Here is a 20,418-nt window from a genome sequence, read left to right as displayed (position 1 = left end):
TGATACAGCAATTATCTTCCTCATTTAAATACTTTGTTATGGACATGGAACATAAAATGCATAGTCAGTACAGAATGATGTAATATACCAAATGGACTGGACGTGTTTCAGTCTCAGTGAAATTTGGTCTGTAAAACAAACTCACAAGTTTTACATTTTATTTATTCATTTAACAATTAAATATTTATTACATACAGGCAGAGTGTCTACAATAGTAACCCCCTAACCCTACACCTTGTACTAGGTACTAGTGGGAAATACTAAATCCTTTCATTTTAACTGATGTAGTTTTGTGCCTAAATATTTTGTCCAAAAATATATCAGAATCCCATATTTCCCAGATGTCCGGGCTCTAACAAAAAAGATGTAATAATATTTGGTGCAACATTTTTATTTCATGAATAATAAATGTACTTACAGTTTGTATAAAAAATATAGCAAAAGCTAAAGGCAAACAGGTGGCAGGAGGACACCAATACTTTATCAGTCAGGGAGGGGATGGGGGGGTGGCAGGGGGTGGGTTAAGGGATTATAAATGTAATGCAAACGTCACCCTATAACAGAAGGAAATAAAAGAACTAAACTTCTTCAACAGGGAAGACAAAATCTGGTCAGTAAATGGGAAAAGAAAAGACATGTACGCTTTCCCATGCCTTCTGGCTACAACCTCTGCAACCAGAGGAATGCATAAATATGTACAGATGAGATTTTGGACTGAAATAGAAACGGTATAATTTGGTACTATCAAGTCTCTCTCCAGTCAGATAACATATCAAATTGCATACAGCATCTGCCCTCTGTTAATAAAAAACTATAGAGGTATTGGAAGCTCTTAAAGAATATCATTTACGTTTTTTAGAAAGTGTAAATTAGTTGCTACATGAAAGACATGGGGGCTTTGGGAGGATGTGTGTCCATCTGAAGCACTGAGGGATCAGAAACTGTATGTATATGTGAGAGCTTGAATGGCAGGAAATGACCCAAACCTTCACAGTGTCACTAAAGGCATTATTTGTTGAAAAACAATAATAATGTGTTTGCAGATGAGCGTCAGTTACACCACTCAATGTCATTTTTAAATGAAGGCATCCCTTTTTAGTGCTCAACAGAAGCTGTAATGTCTCTTTTAGAGGGACATACAGGACATTACGTTGCGTCACACACTTTGTGTGAGCATCACTCTCTCCCAAATCAGTTTGTCATGACCCCAACAGCCTCTGTCCTCTAAGCATTCTGCATCTCTTTGCCGATCTTGTAGCTGAGGATCTTGTTCCAGTCAATCTTGGTGCGGGTGACTGGGAGCTGTCTGCGTAAGGCTTTGAAGGTGGTGTCAGACATGGTCTGATAGTTCTCGCTGATGGCAACCTGAAAAACAAAGATAAACATGTCAGTTCGTGCTTTCTTGCTACAAGCAGGTTGTACCATGATGTTGTCTGTCAATGTGAACTGTGAGTACTGACCAGTTCTCTTTTGTATTGTACACACTATGATCTTTTTGACCTGTCAATTTTCAATGAAATGGCTCAACAAATCCCTTAATTATTCTGGCATTGAGATAAAAATATCAGTGGCTCAAGTATTAAACAATACGTGTTTAGTCAGTGATTGTGAATTTTATTGGAGACATGTAGGTATGAAAGTCTGAATTTGTTTTGCCTTGTAAACTCGTGTGGGCTGGGAACAGTTGCATGACACTTAAGTAAAATTATATTCATTCACTCTTAGACTGAGGGAACTCCTGTGATTCTTGATGCCCACATACCTGGTATTCATTCTCTGCATCCTCAATAATTTTCACCAACTCCTTTGCAGTCTGGCTCTCATTCTGCCAAAACATACACTCAGCGGTTAATTCAAAAATTTAAACACACAAACATAAAGCAAATTATGTTTGTGTGTTTAAATCATTATCATCATCATCATCATCATCATTTTCTATAACGTGAACTTTTAATATGCAAATTGTGGCCAAGATTATACAAGAACCTGCATCTTTACCGTGTACAGTAAGGCTTAAAAGCTTCAAACAGAAAAATGCTTAATTAGATAAAAACTACTCACAGACACGGTCAGTGCTTCCTGTACATCTTTATGGCTGACCAGTTGTACATTTCCGTCCTCATAATAATGTACCTGGGATAAACGGAAGAAATACAGACTGGGCAGATGCATACAACAGTGAAACAAAGCTAACTTCACAGATAAGCTCAAACAATTGCTGATAATTAGTCAACAAACCTGTATTTTCAAGACTCCAACCACCTGTGCTGTAGATTGTGACACACTGAACTTCCATTCAGACCGGCAGCGCCCGTTCCTGAGAAAAGAACATTTATAAGAGCACATCTGAAAACACACACCTAACACTGCCTCTACGCTGCTCCAACATAATTGTCTGGGTGAATTTGATTAGGAAGTTTGCAATGAAATCATTATCCTGTATCAACTTACCAGAAGTTTTTAGGTTCAAATTGATGACTCTCGATACAAGCTATAATGGTCTGCTGGCCATCAATTGTTTTCCCATAAACCTGCGGCAGATAAAAAAAGGATGAGTGGTCGATTAATTGTGTGTAACGATGAACTTGATAGCTACGGTGCAGACTGGGAAAGTGATCCTACGGTGCAGACTCCACTGGGGTAGTGTTCCTTGACGTAGGCCCTGAGGGCAGAATCACAGGCGTCTCTCCATGACCTCAGGGCTGCCTCGCCCTCATGGGGCTGGGGGTCACTCGCCTCTTTCCTCAGGTGGTCAAACTTGAAGGAGATCTTATTGTGAGGGTCAAAGAAGCGGCCATTACCCAGGTCTCCATGCTCTGTTATCAGGACCTACAGGGAAAACAGACACAGAAACCTGCTATTACTGACTGATGATGAAACTTCATTAGTGGGTTCAATAAGCACAGCAAAACGATTTAGACACTGTTTTAGAAACAACTTGCCTGATCTTCATATCCATCAATTTTGGCAAGGGTGAACTGATCCATGTTGTATTGGGCAAAGGCACTGTATCAATAGAGAATACAACCGGAATTTACATGCACATTCACACCATCAATATTTTGTTATATTGAAAAAAAAAAAGAGAAAAGAATAAGACTCACTGAGCCGCGCCCTCTCTGAGAAGATTATCATTGTTAAGCAGCAGTCGCACATCTGAAAATAAGAATTAACAAAAGATGAGCATTAACAAATTGCTTCCATACACACAGAAATACAGATAGTCCTAAACACGTAAATCACAAACAAGGCTCACCATTGAAGACTTCATTGAACTCTCCTGGAGGAGCGTGCATCACAAAATTAGCTGCAATACGGACCTAGAAATAAATTTAATGTCTTGTCATAAAACTTAAAAATAGTAAGAGGTATCACATTATCACAAAATACAGTGTGTAACTTATGGGTCCAGCTGCATTTTTTTTTTTGCTTAAAGAAACTGTGAGAGAACAGAATAACAACAAATCTGCTGCGTGTTTTTTTGGGTAAATCTCGTGAATTTATTCTTTAAAGATACAGTATAGCAGGTGACGCCTGTGAGAAATGAAAAACCTGCAAACAGCCACTAGAGTGAAGCAGAGAGCAGTCTGCCAACTTTGTTGGCTGCAAGCTTGTTAGCTCTATTTTGGCCACGCCGTACAAGGCCGGCAGGGTATGATGTCCAAGGGCTTTTCTTAGCAGCCAGTATGCAAGTGTAAGCATGTGGTGTCAAAGCCACAGAGTGAAGCAGTTGTGGCAGGTACTAGTGCTGTCATTAAGTGATACTCAGTAAAGACTGTAATGTACTGGCAAGATACACACAATCAGGCAGCACGTAGTTAAGCAGAAGCAAAGTTTACTGCCAACAGAGAAGCAGCAATAATCCCTTTCTTTTTTATGACCTTCACCGCTTCAACCAGTCCTACATCCTAATGTCACTTCTACATTATAGTGTGCCAGTGATGCCGCCTGTGAGGCAGACAGGGTTATTGAGCCTCCAGGCTAGCAGCTGGCAGTGACCTACAAATGGGCCGTCCAGCTGGGAAGAGGGGGCATTACAATGCCTAGTTTAACTGTGCTCCTGAATAGTCCATTCAGAGCTCAGAAAGCACTCCCAGGCCCAGCCACTGACTCTCCACCATGCAGAATAACAGTATGAGATATCTAATTAAGAAAAAATTCAATTGTGAATTTTAATCCTTTCATTTCACCGACTTGTTTACATTTGCTTTAAAGCTTCACTGTGGTTAAGACTGGGCGGTGTAAGCTCCTGGCCAATCCATCAGGTTTAGGAATGCAAAGGGTTATTATACAACATGTAGCAGCATGATGCAGGCAGCAACACCAGTCTGTGCAAGCCCCAGCAACACTGCAGGAAGGCTGCATCCGCCACCGTGAATGCAGTGAGTAAAGCTGCAGGCTAACTGCAAACTCGAGCAGCATGCGTGACTAACTTCAGCTAACTGCCGTTATCATGACCAGTTTAGGCGGATAACTGCATTAAGTGCCAGTACACTGGGTGTGGGTGGTGGGAGGCTGCCGATGCTCTGTCATGATGCCTACTGTATTTTCAGGAAGTAGCTCGACTTCCTTCGATGTAGCATTAGCTCACCATTTTATTTTTTTAAATTTTAGTCCAAACTCACAGTCATGAGAAATCAGACATCAACCTCGCATGTGCCATTATTAACCAAAGAGGACCGGGGTCGCTCAGTTTATCTAACTTAAATCATGTATTTGTGCACAGGAACAACATCCATAGGTAATGGTACAACTCTGAACTGTCAAATACAGCACTGCCTTAGCCTTAGCGGCCCGCTTAGCAGTTCGTGCTAAACAGTAAGGATTTCATAGAGCTCTGCTATTTTCAAGGCAAAGATACGGGGTAAGAGAAAAACAACAGTATGAATTTAAATGTTAATACCTTCTCTTCATCGCTGAGCTCCTCGAAATCTGCCATCTTGGTTCAATGAAGTGTTAACAAAGCGACTGCTGGTGTTGCCAGGTTTGTTTGACTCCTCCCAGCACAATGAAAAAACGCAAACCAGGAGTCCTCTGCACTGGTTTAGCTGGATACGCAGTAAACACATTCAGTGACGAGACAGAAACGATTCACGCGCAACACACACGCCTGTTCAACAGCCTTAGGGGCGCATAAATTGCATAACAAGAGAAAATATGTAAATAAAAACAATAAATAAATAGACTAAAATAACAAAATTGAAAGCCAGTATAGATTTCAAAGAGGACACTGCGGTTGTTTGTCCAATCTCCGGAGAAAGGTTTATTGCAAAGTTTTGGGGCCATTACAGCAAAGGCATTACTCTTTTGTGTCTCCAGACTGAACCTGGAGACAGTCAGCAATATGGGGTGGGACAAGGCCTAACTGTGCACAGACTAAAGACTGCTTCATGTGTTCCCAATGGGGTTTCAGGTCAAAAATTATTGATTATTTTGGTTTTGTCTGCATTTAAAATAAGAATGCCACTATCTGCCCAGGAGTTTATTTCTGCCAGGCAGGGCGTAAGTGATACAACAAAGGAGAAGGCTGCTGGACTTATCAATAGGTATGTGTGTATCATCAGTGTAACCGTGAAAAAAATGTTAGACTCAAGAAGACCTGATAATATATTTTTCGTGTTTGAAGAATATATTTGTTTTATCAATTATCATTCATTTTACAATCAAAATGACATAACTTAAATAGTACAATGTGTGTTTATTTCGATGTTTCTTATTTATTTGTTTTGATGAAATTCAGGCAATGTTCTAATTTACATTGTTTTCTCAAACAAACCTGACAACATTCAAACCTGGCAACCCTGAGGCGTTCATGACCGATGCACGCATAGAAAAGATCTCCACGCCCCACAACATGCGAGTTTTCTCATGACCGGGTAATTCAGGACGGTTTTAGATCACACTTGGTTGTGTGAAGGTTAAAATACAGCCACACTGATAATACAGTATATGAATTAAATTTGGGTTTAATTTCCTTGAAAGACTGAACTTGGATGAGGCACCCGTGTTGATTTGTTTTTTAGGTACTTCATTTATATTAGCAAGTTGTATGTCAGATAAATCGGAACTATGAGAAAAATCCGAGTTTCGTTGTCGTAATTGTGACTTACTTAGATGTTGACACAAACCATTTACAAGTTCGAAGTTTTACTTACAATAATTCCAAATTAACGTGAACGCAACACAACGCCGAGCAGGGAGAAGTTACATTGCTGCATTCACGTAACGAAGGAAAAACATCCCTTATTCTATCTTCGGAGTGTTCATTTCAGTTCACAGATTGTTCACAAGTGGTTAGCTCTGGGCATTTTCGCTGTTTTGTCACGCTCTATACGGTCTTATACTGAAAACAATTGTTGGTTGCAGCGTTCTTAAACTTCTGTGGTTGGATATACGAGTTTGAATAATTTTAGCAAAACACAGTGGGGGCTTTTGGGACCCCTGGGCAGCTGCTTGCTTTGCCTGAGTGGTAAACCAGCCTGGGGCTATTATTCAGTAGTTTTTGGCTCAATATCTAAGAGAGCTGTTCACAAATCACACTTAGGGGTTGAGATAGTTTGATCAGGATCTACAGTGAAGACATTGCTTTCTCAGTTTTCTCATCAAACAAGACATGTTGTCTGCAGGTAGCTACATGTCATGCTGAGCCACCAAGCATTATAGCTTGGTTGCTGCACAGTCGGTGGTCACTGGTTTCTTAGCAACAGCATGTGAGGCAAGATGTTGGAGCTGACACTGATGTTCCGGAAAGAAACAAACTATTTCAATACATGGCTCAGTCACTAATCCAGGAGTCAATTTCACAAAAATTGGAGATTCACATTCTGATGTGATATGCAACAGTGTTATCCTCATTGAATACACATGATCAGTGAAGCAGAAATAGAGTAGAAAGACAATAAAGATATTTTCTTGATAACTTGATTTATTGTTTTATCTATAAAATGTCAGAAAATAGTGACAGATGCCTACTATAACATCTCAAAGTCCAAGATGAGTCCATTTTGCAGCTCACACAATATTTTGGCTTTCATTTAACAATAACCTATAATTAATTAACATAATTAAAAATTGAAACCACAAAATGTTACAAGTCTGACATAAGAGAGAATTAAGACTGTAAAGACTGAAAAGAAAAAGAAAGGGATGAGATAACTAATGAGTGACTCCTTGAATTGCATGTTGTTTTCCAGCTAGCCAATAGGGGGCGATGTGTATCAACAGTAGTAGCTGTGGCCACAGAAGAAGAAGAAGAGGAACTCGCTTCTAGCTGCAGTGAAATAAGCAGTAGAAGAAGTGCAGCTTCGTGAGATTGTAGTGATACGGTCGTTGGTAGTTTGCGGCCTTGAGCGACTGAAAACGGAGATAAAATACACGTTGAAGGTGAGTAAATGTGCTCCTCTTTCTTTGATGAATCAAACACATGGAGTGAAAACGTATTCCTTAGTGCGACCGGATATGTAATGTAAGACGTTTAGTTTGGAGATTGCTAGCTAGCTAACGTTAAGCAGCTAACAGTGAGCCTAGCTGCGTGTACATCGTAACCACACATATGCTAAAACACAAAGGAAGGGCGGCGTTGTTAATCTTTAGCGACTGTTCTTTTCTTTAAAGAGAACAACTAAGGTTCACGTAACCCGGCGCTGTAACGTGTGATACGCCATTTTCAGTGCGACCGGCGCGTTTTTTTTCTGTGGTGGATTACGGCGCCGAAGTTAGCTTCCGATTCACCAGCTACAGTTAATTTACAGTGCTCAACCGCCGTGCTCTTACTGTAGTGAAAGGGTGCTAGACATTGTAGTTAAAGCCTTAACGCCGTGCAAAAGTCAGTTTCATATTTCTGGGATTTTATATTTGGAATCAAGGATCATAAATTTTGTTGCTCTTTCACTTTCCGACCAGGTCTAGATCGAAAACCATTACATTTAGACTTGTAAAATCTGGATTAGATTATTCCACACAGAGATCAAGACTAAAGTCTCCATCTTAAAGGCTGATGTTAATACTAGTATTATTAATAGACTAACATTAAACAAAGAAAAAACCAAAACTTAAACTAAGACTGATTAAACTAATATTAAAGATTTGTGAAAGCTTTATTCTGTATTTGAAAATGCAGAAAACACTTACAAAGATTTATAGGTTACAACAGAGCCAGTGCAAATACGGAGGGTCTGCAGATGAGAACACAAAGTTACATCAGTCATTTATTGAAAACGTATGTACTTGTGCACTGTTATGTGTTAGATATTTGGCAGACTTATTTCTCAAACTGTGTATATATTTGTTTCCTTTCAGTCACTTGGGGTTTTTAAATTATGTGGACACTGAATCCAGCTCATCAGGGTTCAAGTTAAGGTATGTAAGGGGTTGCTCCCCCAAAAGCATAATGTAAATTACCTCCAGCTATAACTGTAACATAACAAAATGTTTTCACCTCCCAATCTCAGTCTGTAATGGATGTTGGAACTGAGAACCTTGAGATTCTTTTCCTAGAATCATTTAATTTGTGCCAACTAGGCCATGTAAAAACATCAATTTATCCTGAATACTTTTCAGAATGTTTGTTTGAACTAAAGGAATTTTGGCATTTCGAAGTGACTAAAAGCCCATGATTTCATTTCATTGATGCAACTTTCCTTGAGATGGTTTTACGATTTCAAGAGAAGAGGATGATTTGAACAAAAGCTACATTTCCATTTTTAGAAAACTGTCTCAGAACTGTCTGCAGACTTTAGAGAAATTTTACAGATGCAACGGGGCATATTTTTCATTCCACAAAATAACTGAAATGTTGTCAGCTGCACCGAGATGCATTATTTTCCAGAGAAACAAAGCTGGGATAGGTGGTGTGACCCTCAGCTTAAATCACGGAACATTTAAACATTTATTTGACTCAGCGACTTATCATGCTGCAGAGTTGACGCTTCGTGTATCTCTGTGGGTATCTGTGCTGTTTGCCTCACTTTCTCACAACAATTTCCGTACAACTTTGCGATTTTGTTTTGCGTGAAATGTTTATGCCTCCGTGTTGCCGATTATGAAATGCGTTTTCACCATTGACTTACAGCCATTAAAAAAAATTTGACAGACACAACGTCTTTACATGGCAGATTCGCCACCTCCTGAAACCTCTGGGCCCAGTGAACAACTTGTTCAAATAAAATGTTATCTTAAATGGAAGAAAGAAAGCAATGGCCAGTCAAAGCCCAGCAAGTGCGCAGTTTTTTGATCATGTTCAAGAATGGTTCAGCTGCATGAGGTGACATCTATGTCAAGCAACACAGCCTTACCAAACCACGAGTGAAGTGAAATTGTGGGCTGGTTATGCAAGGCTTTCACTTCTTTGCACAAGGGAAAATTGGACGGTGGATGGTGGATTTGCATTTGCTTTTGTTATTAATATACTCCGTATTCATCATAAACTGATTTTCCGTCGCTGTCCCTCATGCCATAATTCAAGGCAAACTCTCACATATGCAAAGATCCAGTGCAGAGTTAAATCGCGTAATAACCTACCATCCGAATGAGCTCGGGAGAAATGCACAGCATTTTAAATAATATAGTATAATATAAATACAAAAACCTTGTTCCGGGAGATTTTGCGATTTGAGCCGCACTATTTATTACAAATTTGAGTACTTGTTACATGTTAAAAAGAATTTGCCACAGCGTTTGAATTTGCATTGTCTGAACTTTGATGTGATTTTCATCTGCAGCTTTTGCTCCCCTAAAACTCTTCATCCTTCGAAGGAATTTTATCTCTTCTTTTAACTCACTGGCGTGTTTCAGGACTGTGGACAACAATTTAAAGACGATTAGCAAACGAAACAAACTTTTTCAAATATTTGAGACGAGCGAAGAAAGAAACCTGTAAACCTCTGGAACGAGTCATGTCTCGCAGAAGAAGCCGCAGCACATCACCGGGGCGTTATTCGCGCTCCTGCAGCAGTAATGATCCTCGGGATTTGGAGAGAAGGATTTTTGTTGGGAATTTGCCGACCTCCGACATGGAAAAGAAGGATTTGGAAGACCTGTTCAGCCCATATGGGAAAATAGTCGGTCAGTAATCAACACAATAAAAGCGACTTAATGACAGTAATTTGAATCAGACACTGTCCCTGAATGTCAAAATTGTTGGAATATTTTAGGTGTGTAGTAGCGTTAACTTGGTCATCATGAATCGTGGTGTTCTTTTTTCCATGAAATATAAGCATGTGAAACTTGTAATGTTCCTACTGATAAATTTTAAGTGGATAAATGGGTAGGTATCCAAACTGTTCTCCAAGCAGATCCTAAGTTTGTGCCGTTTAAAATGTTCCTCTTCCAGGCGTATCCATGTTTCGTGGGTTTGGATTTGTACAATTTGAACGAGTTGAGGAAGCCGAAGCTGCAAAGGCGGCCCAAAAGGGTCGAATATATAAAGGTTATAAAATAGGTAAGCGTTAACTGCAGTAGGTGTGATTGTCTTGTTAAAGGGGATAGGCATTTAATGGTGTACAGTGAGCAACAAAACCAAGAAAAACCTTTGATTGGGCTTAACGGTTTTAGTGTTAATCCTGAAGACAATCTTCTTTTGTAGATTTGACGATTAAAACAAGTTTGCTATTTTAAGGATTAACACTTTACCTGTGGCTTTCTGTGGATAAAGGATGTGTATAAGAGCTAGAGAAGTCCTTCATTCATTTAGTTTAGCAGAATTAAGGCCCTTAAATAGTCTGTTCTGTTAAACGCTGTTTGAATGATGTGATATACAGTATCCAGTAAACGTAATGCCTGTAACGATGATGAAAGTGATGCTTTCCTACGACTAACCACACGGAGGAGTAGGTTTGATAAATTTAGCCAACAGCTCATCAGAACGACCAGGGGTGCAAACTTGTCATCTTTTGGCAAAATCATTTTTGAATCCAAAATAGGTAAAAGGTAACACCTCTCGAGTTGTCCAAAATAGTGTCTGGCTTCTATGTTTGGCATGTGCTTGTAAGGTTGAGTTGTTTTGATTTGATTTAGCCAAGGTTAGTAATCACGGTTTGGATGTTACGTTAGGAGTTAACATTATTTCTATGGACTCTAACATTAGTTGGTGTATTTGTTATTCCAAATTCCACTTGTATAACATTACTTACATGAAACCCCTGGGATTACTCGCTTAACGTTACTAACATTACCATTTTGCAGGCGATTACAGTATAAGTTGAGTTCCTTAGCCAAAGCGTCAGTTTAACATTAGCTCCTGATCAAGGTTAATCCTGTCATAAACTTGACTTAATTAAACAGTTTGCTTTTAGATTTGTTTTGGAACATGAGACTAATTCATGAGACAACAGTGTAGACATTTAGCTAAAGTGGATGTATGTTACTTATGATGTGGTTAAAGCTGAACACCTGTTACAGGAGATTGAGAAGGACAAATGCTAAACTCACTGAAAATGGCATAAGTTGAATTACCTTGTGGCAGTTTTATGCCTCTGTGCCACTGACAGCTCTGACTGCAATATCTCAGGAATGCCTTGAGGTAATTTCTTCACGTTGTGTGCAAATATTCACTTGTTCTCAAGAATGAACTGATTATATTTTGGAGGTCACATGTAAAGGTCACTGTGACTTCATGTTCATCCCATTCTTGTGAACGTGATACATCAGGAACATTTGGAGGAGACGTCTTCAAATTTGGCACAATCGTCCACTTGGACTCAAGGATGAACTGATTAGAGTTTGGTTTTCAGATGTTACTGTGACCTAAAGAAACACATTTTGGCGATAACTAATGTATTCATATGCTAATGATTACCTTTTTATTAATTTCCCTTAAAGTCTTCATTACAAAGAGTCTGGACAGACATGGATGTAAATTGCAACTTGAGGCATGCAACCACGAGGCAGTAATTCTAGTTTTAGTGGTTGCGAATTCTAGTTGTAAATGTCATATCTAAGCTCTCCCTTTAAATCTACCAAACAGCAGTTGCAATAGCTGTAAACAGCAAAATCTAACATTATTTAACATCAATTGTTTGCATTTTTGTCAGTTTTTTAACCAACGATGAGTTTGCACCCCTGATGAAGATTGGACTTGCTGGTTTATCTTCTTAAACCCGTTTTGTTTTTTTTGTTTTTTTGTAGACATGTTAAATTATTAGCAAACAAAGCAAATAAATAAGTGAATTACATTACATTCTGGCATTGCCTGAATCTCTGAAATCCCTGAAATTTCTTGTTTTATTTGCAACACTGTCTTGGAGCTTTCTTCAACATGGATTCCAATGTGTCCCTAAAACAGGGCTGTTCAGGTTTTGGGAGATTTTGAAGGCTAAATTTCAAGTTGAAAATCTAATTTACGTGTTCAAGCTTTGCTAGTGTTGAGCCAGTTTTGAGGGGGAGAAAAGAATTCCTGCATTTTTTAAACTTAAACTCAATTCAATAGATTTGGCAACTCGATTTGCTGCATTTTGACATCTCGTCCAGTTTGGATTTTCAAACTTATGTTGGAGCTCAATTTCATTTCATTTGGATCCTGGAAGTGTTGAGTCGACCTCTCCATTCAGCGTGAACACATAAACTGATTTACATGTCACTGTTATGTTCAACGTTTGGATTGATTTATTTTCAGATGTAAATATGGCAGTGGAGAGACGGCAAGCTAAACCTCAATCCCAGCAGAGCCCTCCACGAAGGTAAAGTAACGCGAAATGGGTGTGAAGAACTACTATCGCCTCTGTGGTGCGGGTAAATTAAAAACAGCGCATTTAACTTTTCCTCAACTGTCATTTCCACCAGTGGTGAAGACTGCCTGACGAAACTTACCGTACCCGTAGATGGGTTTGTGATGGATTATGGGACTGACAATATTTTACCTTAACTTAAAATTTCCAAATGTGTTGAAATAAAGAAAAGAGACATATGAATGTAATGTAAAGTGTCTTTGTCTCAAAGATTCTTGCCATATGGCTTTTTAATGGGCATGCTTTTGTGTGATTTCAATGTCATTTTACAAATGAAACTTTCCAGCTGAAGAAAATGTAATGTTAGTCCCACAATACCCTAATAATAACATCCATTAAGCAGTTTCATGTCCTACAACATGGCAGTTAACTAATTAGGTATGTACATATAAGCTACATTTAGTCTGAGGAATGGCTCTCCTAGAGCCAAACACATGCATAAAAAAAACAGATTTTGAAGTAAAGAGCTACAGTAAAAATGAATTCAGAGGAAGTGGTAGCTTTGTTTTTTATGAACAAAACCATATCTACTTTTACCTTTTGTCACCAAAAAAGATTGTTTGCTTGATGCCTAATAACTGTTGAATGATTTTCCTTCCTTGAAACAGTTCCTTTTTTCCTCCTTTTTGGGGCGGGGGGGTGTTGTGTGGGGTCATTGTTACGTGTCTTGGCATGCTACGTCGAAACTGTTTGCTGCGTGAGTGCACAACAGGGACTCGTTCCTACTCCATAACATTACTAGTGCTTAAAAATCCCCATATTTCTAGTGTTGACCAGTTATTTTGAGACTCTACATCTTAGAGTTTAGCTTCGGTACTTCTCTGTGGTTCCACTGTAACCAGCTCAGAGTTGTCAGCTCATTTTGACACAGCGCTCACCCATAGCAGATGATTCATTTCAGCGTATATCGCAAAACATTCCATATATCATAAAGATATTTGGGCATGGGACATGCTCACACATCGGATCTCGTACCAGTGCAAACTACGTGTATGATGGTTATTTTAATATGAACCAGTTGCATTTTAAATTTAATGCATGCTGATGCACAATATTCCCATCATTTACATTAGAAGGACTGCTTTTCAGTTCGAAACATTTATGTGTGTCATGCATCTCAAGAGTTGAGCATCATTGCAATTAATTGAACTTTCATACTGTGTCAAGATAAAAAAAAAACTTTGGAACGTCTTTGCTCAGCCTGTGGAGTCGGAGGAAAAATCATTTTCTCAGTTGTCTTCTTTGTTCTTTGATGGATCATGAGGATTTGGAAACCAAGAACCAATGTGGCTTCCACTTGGACATACCGCCTCTTGCAAATTTAGAACAGCTAGTCTTAAGACTTTTCATTCCTAGAGTTTTCTTTTGGAACTACTACTTCCTATGTAGGAATGGTTGAATTTCCAATGCAGTCAAGAGTACGCTCTTGAAAAATATTTAAAATTCTCCAAGCTGAGATCACTAACTTGTACTACACTTCAGTTTGATTTTAGTTCACATTTCTTGAGGAAAAACTCTTGCGATTGTACCCTTACTTTTTTTTTTCTTTTTTTTTTTTTTAACATCACAAAATAAACTGCCTTTTTCATAAAGGCTAAACATCCAAGGGACTTGCGTCGTTTTAGATCTGGCCTTGTGGTCAGTGACACTCAAATGGTCAACAAATCGGTATTGTTGCGGACACGGCTCACTGGACATTTTCAAAAAAAAAATTTTTTTTTTTTAAAGTACACTCACCAGATTCACCTCCTGGATCGAATTTGTGTTAGTTCCCTTTGCGAACGAAATTTCTGTTGCTTTGCTTCGGTTGTGTGAACAAATATATTCATATTTAACGAATTAACAATTTCATTTAGTTTACAGTACCAGTTGTAGACCTGTCCTCACCAGTTGAGGATAGAAAATCTTGTTGCCTTAAAGCATTTCATAGGCAACCTAAATTCTAACTGCTCTTGCACTAATTGATAAAAATTTCTCTCAGGGCCCCATATGGCAGTTATGGGGAGAGCAAAGAACCCCGGCCTCGGTCCCGTTCACCCGTTTATGGGCGCGATGGACGTGAACCTCGGGATAGCCGCGATGGTCGGGACTCGGGTAGAGAGCCGAGGCCGGGTGGCCACTCTCGTGACCATGACTACCGGTACCGTAGCTCAGAGAGCAGAGACAAGGACCTAAGAGGTGACCCACGGGATCCTCCATACAGGTGAGTACTGACATGCAGAGCATCAATCTCAAAGTCCAGAGATAGGTGATTACATATTTATCTGAACCTGAAATGTTTCCCTACAGCAGGGAAGACTATGACAGATACTACCGCAGTGGCAGTGGTGCAGAGGACTATTACAGAAGGAAGGATGAACCCTACAGGGACCCTTACAGAGATCCCTGGAATGGACGCCGTGAGCCAGAGGGTGTGTATACATTACAGCATACATGTTAAATGTCATTGTTACATTTTTTTTTTTTTTGGTAGCTCATCACATTAGTTTTTTATTTTTTAAATTCTTTTTCTTTCTAACATCGAGTTTCTTAGTTGTCCAGATGCAGGGACACAGCACAATACTAGATGCACCTTCACAACAGAGGGTCTACGCCAACCAAACTTAAATTAAGTTTAACTGTATAATTTAAACTATATGTTTACCGTTGAATGTGAATTAATAAATGGTCATTAAATGTATGTTCTTATCATTTAATTACCAGACCATGGCATTTTATCTAATTCAGAAAACTATACATACATAAAATTGACCAATCCTCCTCATCCATTCCTTCCAGATGATCGTGCTCGACCAGAAGAGCGTCGACGGAATGAATTGTATCGACAGTACTATGAAGAACTCCAGCGGCGCTACGACACCGACCGCCCTGTTGACTGCTCAGTCATTGTTGTCAACAAGGCGCAAAAGTATGTCCACTCTCTCTTCATTACAGGGAAGACTGATCTTGGACCAAAAAATATGTTGTACTTTATATATTCAACCAGCACATAGCATGTTTTCATTTCATATCGCTTCTGTGTGTGTTCGTGTGTGCGCCTGTCTGCGTGTACTTCTACTTAAAACACAACTGTAGGGAGTATGCTGAGACAGTTGGGCGGAAGGTCCGTGATTTGGGCATGGTGGTGGACCTGATCTTCCTCAACACAGAAGTGTCACTAACCCAGGCTCTGGAGGATGTAGGCCGAGCCCGCACTCCATTTGCCATCATCATTACCCAGCAGCACCAGGTTCACCGGTCCTGCACTGTCAACATCTTGTTCGGCACACCGCAAGGTAATGTGACAAGATGGGTGCATTAACCTGTTGGTGGGTGGGGTCACCGTGGTCACTCCAAAGGTAACGAACACAGCATTTCAAAGGTGTGTCTTCCTTTGATGTTTTATGTGATATTTTTTGTGTCCATGTTGTCGTAGAGCATCGAAACATGCCGATGCAGGATGCCATGATGCTAGTTGCCCACAACTATGACGCTTACAAAGTTGAAAACCGTGAAAAAGAACGTGAGGAAATCGCCAGAAAGGCTGCCAAGATGGCAGATGATGTATTACTCAGAGAGCCGGACAGAGAGAGCCACCCCATTTCTGTGCTCACTGCCATCACGCTGCTGTCTGAAAACAGGTATGGGGTTTAGTTTCTTTAGACTTCCAAAAGTGTTTTTGACATGTAATGCAAATTTCCATGGTACCTCAGTTACAGTTTTGTCTGTGGTTTCGATTAGATTTGTAACCCCAGATGAACTGGATAGTCTCATTGCATACCTGAAGGACAAAAGAGCCCGGCTGGTAAGAAGCGCTGCTGACCTTCTTTCAGGTAAGAACTCTTTCATAATGTGTCATATTAAATTAATTAACATTTAATTAATTAACATTTAACAAGTCTTTTATTAAGACAATACTCACATGCCTATATGTACATTGAAAGAATAATTGATGGCTGTTAAACGTTTCTTTTGTCCACACTGGCTCTGAAGAGATAACTTCTTAAAGCACTCTAAACGCAAAGTGATTGCAAACAAAAAAATCTGCAGTTGTTTTCTACCAAAATATTTCAAAGTTGATCTTAAGTGGCTTCTAAATTTAGTCTTTTTACTGCAAAATTTCCCAAGTTTCTACAGACTGTAACTTTGGAAGGTATCCACTTAATATCTCAGACTGCAGAATCTTCAAATTAAGTTCTGTTTAACTTCCCAGTGCAGTTTTATACAGAATGAAGACGGATTTTAACAGCGGAATTGTTAGAGAGGTTTTAGGTGGAGCTGCAGGGTTTGGTGGAGTTGTGGGGAGAAATTTATTTCTAGCCTATTAAACTGTGAAACAATCATTATTATTTCATATTGATAAAATATATTAAAATGTTAAAAACATTATTGTCATTATTATTATTATTGATAACAATAAAAACATAATAATAATAATAATAACAATAACAATAACAATAACAATAATATATTAAAATGTTTAATATTTAATATTTACCGGCTTTCACCGCTGCCTCCATCCACTATCCACTTACAAGCAGCACACAAACAACAGCAGCCGCTTACTGACGGAGCTGCTCTGTCCATGCAATGTCGGACTTTTTAAACAGAAAAATGAGACGAAATAAAATTGTAGCCTAGTATTCCCGCAATAAACGGACTCTGAGAGCACGGAACACACCGCGACAGCGTTCCTAACATTAGCTGCTCCGGTCCTCTATCTGTATCAGCAGCGACCAGAAATCGGCAATTAAGTCATAAGCAGCAAAATATGCTAATACATGCTAATTAGTGCAAACATTCAGGTAAAATAGTGACAAATTTACTTACCGAAAAAACTGCAACACAGACTCCTTCGACGGTCGGTTAGTACAGTCTACACTACAACAAGCCATACTGTCACAAAAACCTATCCGAACATTGGCAAACAAGGACACTGCAGCCCCTGTCAATCGCTGGAGGTAGCCGGAGGCCTCTGGATGTAGCCGCCTAGCCCAGCCGATGCTTTAGCAAAGAGCTAACTGTCAGTACCTGTCTATGGGGCTGTCACTCAATGTAGAATTGCTCACTTCTGGAGCCAGCCCCCAGCGGCAGCCGAGGAACTGAAGCTTTTTGAACGCGGAAGTGATCCTCACTGCTGAAACCTACAACTCCCCCCTTGGTTGAATGCAGTATTGTATTTTGTATAACAGCAAATTCTAACTGAATCTGTCACTCTACAGCTGCAATTCATATTCCAGCTCCTGCAGATGTTCCACCATCAGCTGCAGGACTGCCTCCTTCTGCCCATTCAACTCACACACCCCAACAGTCCAGCCATCTTGGCCTATCTGCTGGTGCAGGCGCCTCAGCTAACCCCAGCCATCAGCAGGAGCTGCAGGCTAAAATCCTCAGCCTGTTCAACAGCGGCACTGGAGCGTCTGTAGGCGCTGCTGGCATGCCCTCTGCTGCCTCCCAGCCACAGGCCTACAGCTCCCTTGGCCCTCCCTCCTCCCAAAACCCACCTCGCTCAGCCATGCCTGGGCCCCCTCAAGCCAGCCCCCAGGGTTACGGCACCCCGCCGGGCCGCATGCAAGTTGCACCTGGTGGTCAAAGACCCCCCACCTCTGCTTCAGGTATCAATTTTGACAACCCTAGTGTCCAGAAAGCTCTTGACACACTCATTCAGAGCGGACCGTCTCTTAACCACCTGGTGGGTGCTGGGGCCTCTCAGCAGGCAACCCCCAGATCAGCACCCGGCATGGGCCAGGTCCCAACAATGTCCATGTATCCCCGACACTACTGATCGGGCGTAGAAAAAGATTAGTTCTCCTAATGTGAGGTCCACCTCTCCTTCTGATACAGTTAGACACCACATAAATTCTCTGTGAAGTGAATTTACCAGCTGTGTATAGGTAGACAGTATGTCGGGATGTTTTTGTAAACGCTTTAAAATTTTTTTTTTTTTTTAAATTTTAATTTAATCTTTTTATTCTGGTCATTGTTCTCAGATTGTTAAATCTGATGACTTGTACAGACTACTTGATGGTCTGTATTTTCAATTATTAACTAGAAGATAATTACTGGGCCTTCTTACATGTGAGTTAAATGAAGTTGCATGTGTGAAGTATATTTTGGTTCTTTTCCAGCTGTGTGTTTTATAGTTTTGCACAGTGTCTTTTAATTTGTAACACAGTTTTCGTTGTCAAAGCAGAAGACATGATTAAAAACTCAAGACACAATTGCTGTAATAAAATGGTATTGGTTTATTGCATTTTGTGCTGACAAATCTATAAAATGGAACGGGTATCGCCAGAAGCCATAGAGATATGAGCATTTGAAATGTAAGATAAAACTACTTTTTCCTCTTTTTAATGTACCATGAAACACAATAGAGAATAATACACTTTTTTTATTTTAGAATATTTAACTTACACTGACACAAAAAATAAACACCTCCACACTAACTGTACTTGATTTATTTACATGTAGCCCCCTCCCACCCTCGCCCACAACCACCCCTGCCCCCAGCAGTTACAAGTGCACATGTACACACATACACACTCCCACAGAACTGAAAGGAACACACTACGGCTTTACCATAAGACTAGGTACAGTATCAAGGAAGAGTAATGAACTGTCTAGAATGTACAAAAAAAAGTTTTGACACAAGTGTCTTTCTTTGTATGCTGTGTATGTGATCTCTATCTACATCCATTACATTTTTAAAGCATCCATACAAAATGTTTCCCACAACTCCAGTGAATTAAAAGCACAGTGACAAGGTTTGTCTGGGGGGGAGGAAGTAATTAAATGAAATGCTGGATTTTCAAAGGCTGTTAAGTGTTAAAGGAAAAGACATTTTGGGAAATAATGAGAGGATCCATACCAGTAAAGTCAGTTCAATACGAAGCTCTTTAACTCTTACTAATTTGTGTTTATTAAAGCTGTGTAAAAATGATAAATTGCTGTTTTGTGAGAAGTTACGTACCAGACTTTTTCTTGGTGGCACCAGTAAACTCCTCAAGCCTCCACTGGTTTCCCAGCAATGGCTACCAGCCAAGACATAGCCCACTAAACAGCTTACATTTCAGTTTTTGTACAAATTGAACAAATCGCATGAAACGTATTAATTAGTGAGCTTCAGAGAGGCTGACAGGTGACTTGTCTACCTATAGACAATGCTAGACTAGCTGTTTCCCTTAGTTTCCAGTCTTAGTCTCTTAGCAAGAAAGCAGCGGATTTCCCAAAATGTTGAACTTTTCCTTTACGGGTTATCATGATGCCTACATACATACAGTACCTAAGTTTGGTACTACCTTTTTATGCAAGTACCAGCAAATTGGATTTGCAGGCATCTCTTCTAATACTTTGGCAGTTAGTTTTATCCTTTTGAATCTATTAACTGATAATTTCTACAAATTTTTGTTAAAATGTAAATGTATGTACTTGTCTAATTCACTGGAGCACACATTTTCACGCTATCATTTATGTTGTTAACTAAAATACACTTTGGTAATCAGTTTATCTGCAGATATTTGACAATGAGAGGACAATGTCAACAAATCTACCATAAAAAATAGAATCTTGTACTATAATAATATTCATTTTGGGTACAATGATTGGCCAGTCTTAAGGAATGAGAAAAATAATCATACTACTATAAAGAAAAGTTTGTAACTGATGAAAACAAAAATACTTTTATACCACAAACACCCAATATATTTTCAATATACCT

General features: G+C 39.5%; 2 protein-coding genes across 8 annotated transcripts; one reads left to right on the top strand and one right to left on the bottom strand.

Annotated features, from left to right (window-relative positions):
- Nucleotides 1–392: 392 nt before the first annotated feature.
- Nucleotides 393–5,028, bottom strand: capza1a (capping actin protein of muscle Z-line subunit alpha 1a). The gene is made up of 10 exons (XM_041032944.1): nt 4,904–5,028; nt 3,257–3,320; nt 3,105–3,156; nt 2,943–3,006; nt 2,623–2,829; nt 2,452–2,531; nt 2,239–2,317; nt 2,062–2,133; nt 1,763–1,825; nt 393–1,365 (listed from the first exon to the last, which is right to left on the bottom strand). The coding sequence occupies exons 1-10, from the start codon at nt 4,937–4,939 to the stop codon at nt 1,225–1,227; spliced, it is 858 nt and encodes a 285-aa protein (XP_040888878.1). The 5' UTR covers nt 4,940–5,028; the 3' UTR covers nt 393–1,224.
- Nucleotides 5,029–7,223: 2,195 nt separating this feature from the next.
- On the top strand, nt 7,224–19,471 carry ncoa5 (nuclear receptor coactivator 5). Of its 7 annotated transcripts, none has more exons than XM_041032939.1 (12): nt 7,224–7,383; nt 8,299–8,358; nt 9,720–10,062; nt 10,331–10,438; nt 12,611–12,674; nt 14,704–14,925; nt 15,015–15,133; nt 15,501–15,630; nt 15,795–15,997; nt 16,138–16,342; nt 16,443–16,534; nt 17,924–19,471. In XM_041032939.1, the coding sequence occupies exons 3-12, from the start codon at nt 9,894–9,896 to the stop codon at nt 18,484–18,486; spliced, it is 1,875 nt and encodes a 624-aa protein (XP_040888873.1). In that variant the 5' UTR covers nt 7,224–7,383; nt 8,299–8,358; nt 9,720–9,893; the 3' UTR covers nt 18,487–19,471. The 7 variants fall into 7 exon arrangements, with proteins under 7 accessions (XP_040888873.1, XP_040888871.1, XP_040888872.1 ...); XM_041032937.1 differs by having other exon boundaries at nt 7,225–7,383; nt 9,793–10,062; nt 15,012–15,133; nt 17,924–19,466; XM_041032938.1 differs by having other exon boundaries at nt 7,225–7,383; nt 15,012–15,133; nt 15,798–15,997; nt 17,924–19,466.
- Nucleotides 19,472–20,418: the final 947 nt, after the last annotated feature.

This window comes from Toxotes jaculatrix, chromosome 3 (assembly GCF_017976425.1).
Source record: "Toxotes jaculatrix isolate fToxJac2 chromosome 3, fToxJac2.pri, whole genome shotgun sequence".
Lineage (NCBI taxonomy): Eukaryota > Metazoa > Chordata > Actinopteri > Toxotidae > Toxotes > Toxotes jaculatrix.
Note: the sequence above shows the minus strand (reverse complement) of the source record. Positions and strands in the feature narration are given on the sequence as shown.

Excerpts from the sequence above, each read along its gene's own strand:
- ncoa5 (XM_041032937.1), top strand. The coding sequence starts at position 9,894 with ATGTCTCGCAGAAGAAGCCGCAGCACATCACCGGGGCGTTATTCGCGC. Across the intron at positions 10,439-12,610 it reads ATATAAAGGTTATAAAATAG|ATGTAAATATGGCAGTGGAG; the intron begins GTAAGCGTTAAC and ends ATTTATTTTCAG. Across the intron at positions 15,998-16,137 it reads CTTGTTCGGCACACCGCAAG|AGCATCGAAACATGCCGATG; the intron begins GTAATGTGACAA and ends ATGTTGTCGTAG.
- capza1a (XM_041032944.1), bottom strand. The coding sequence starts at position 4,939 with ATGGCAGATTTCGAGGAGCTCAGCGATGAAGAGAAG. Across the intron at positions 3,321-4,903 it reads AGCTCAGCGATGAAGAGAAG|GTCCGTATTGCAGCTAATTT; the intron begins GTATTAACATTT and ends ATTTATTTCTAG. Across the intron at positions 1,826-2,061 it reads AGGAAGCACTGACCGTGTCT|AATGAGAGCCAGACTGCAAA; the intron begins GTGAGTAGTTTT and ends ATGTTTTGGCAG.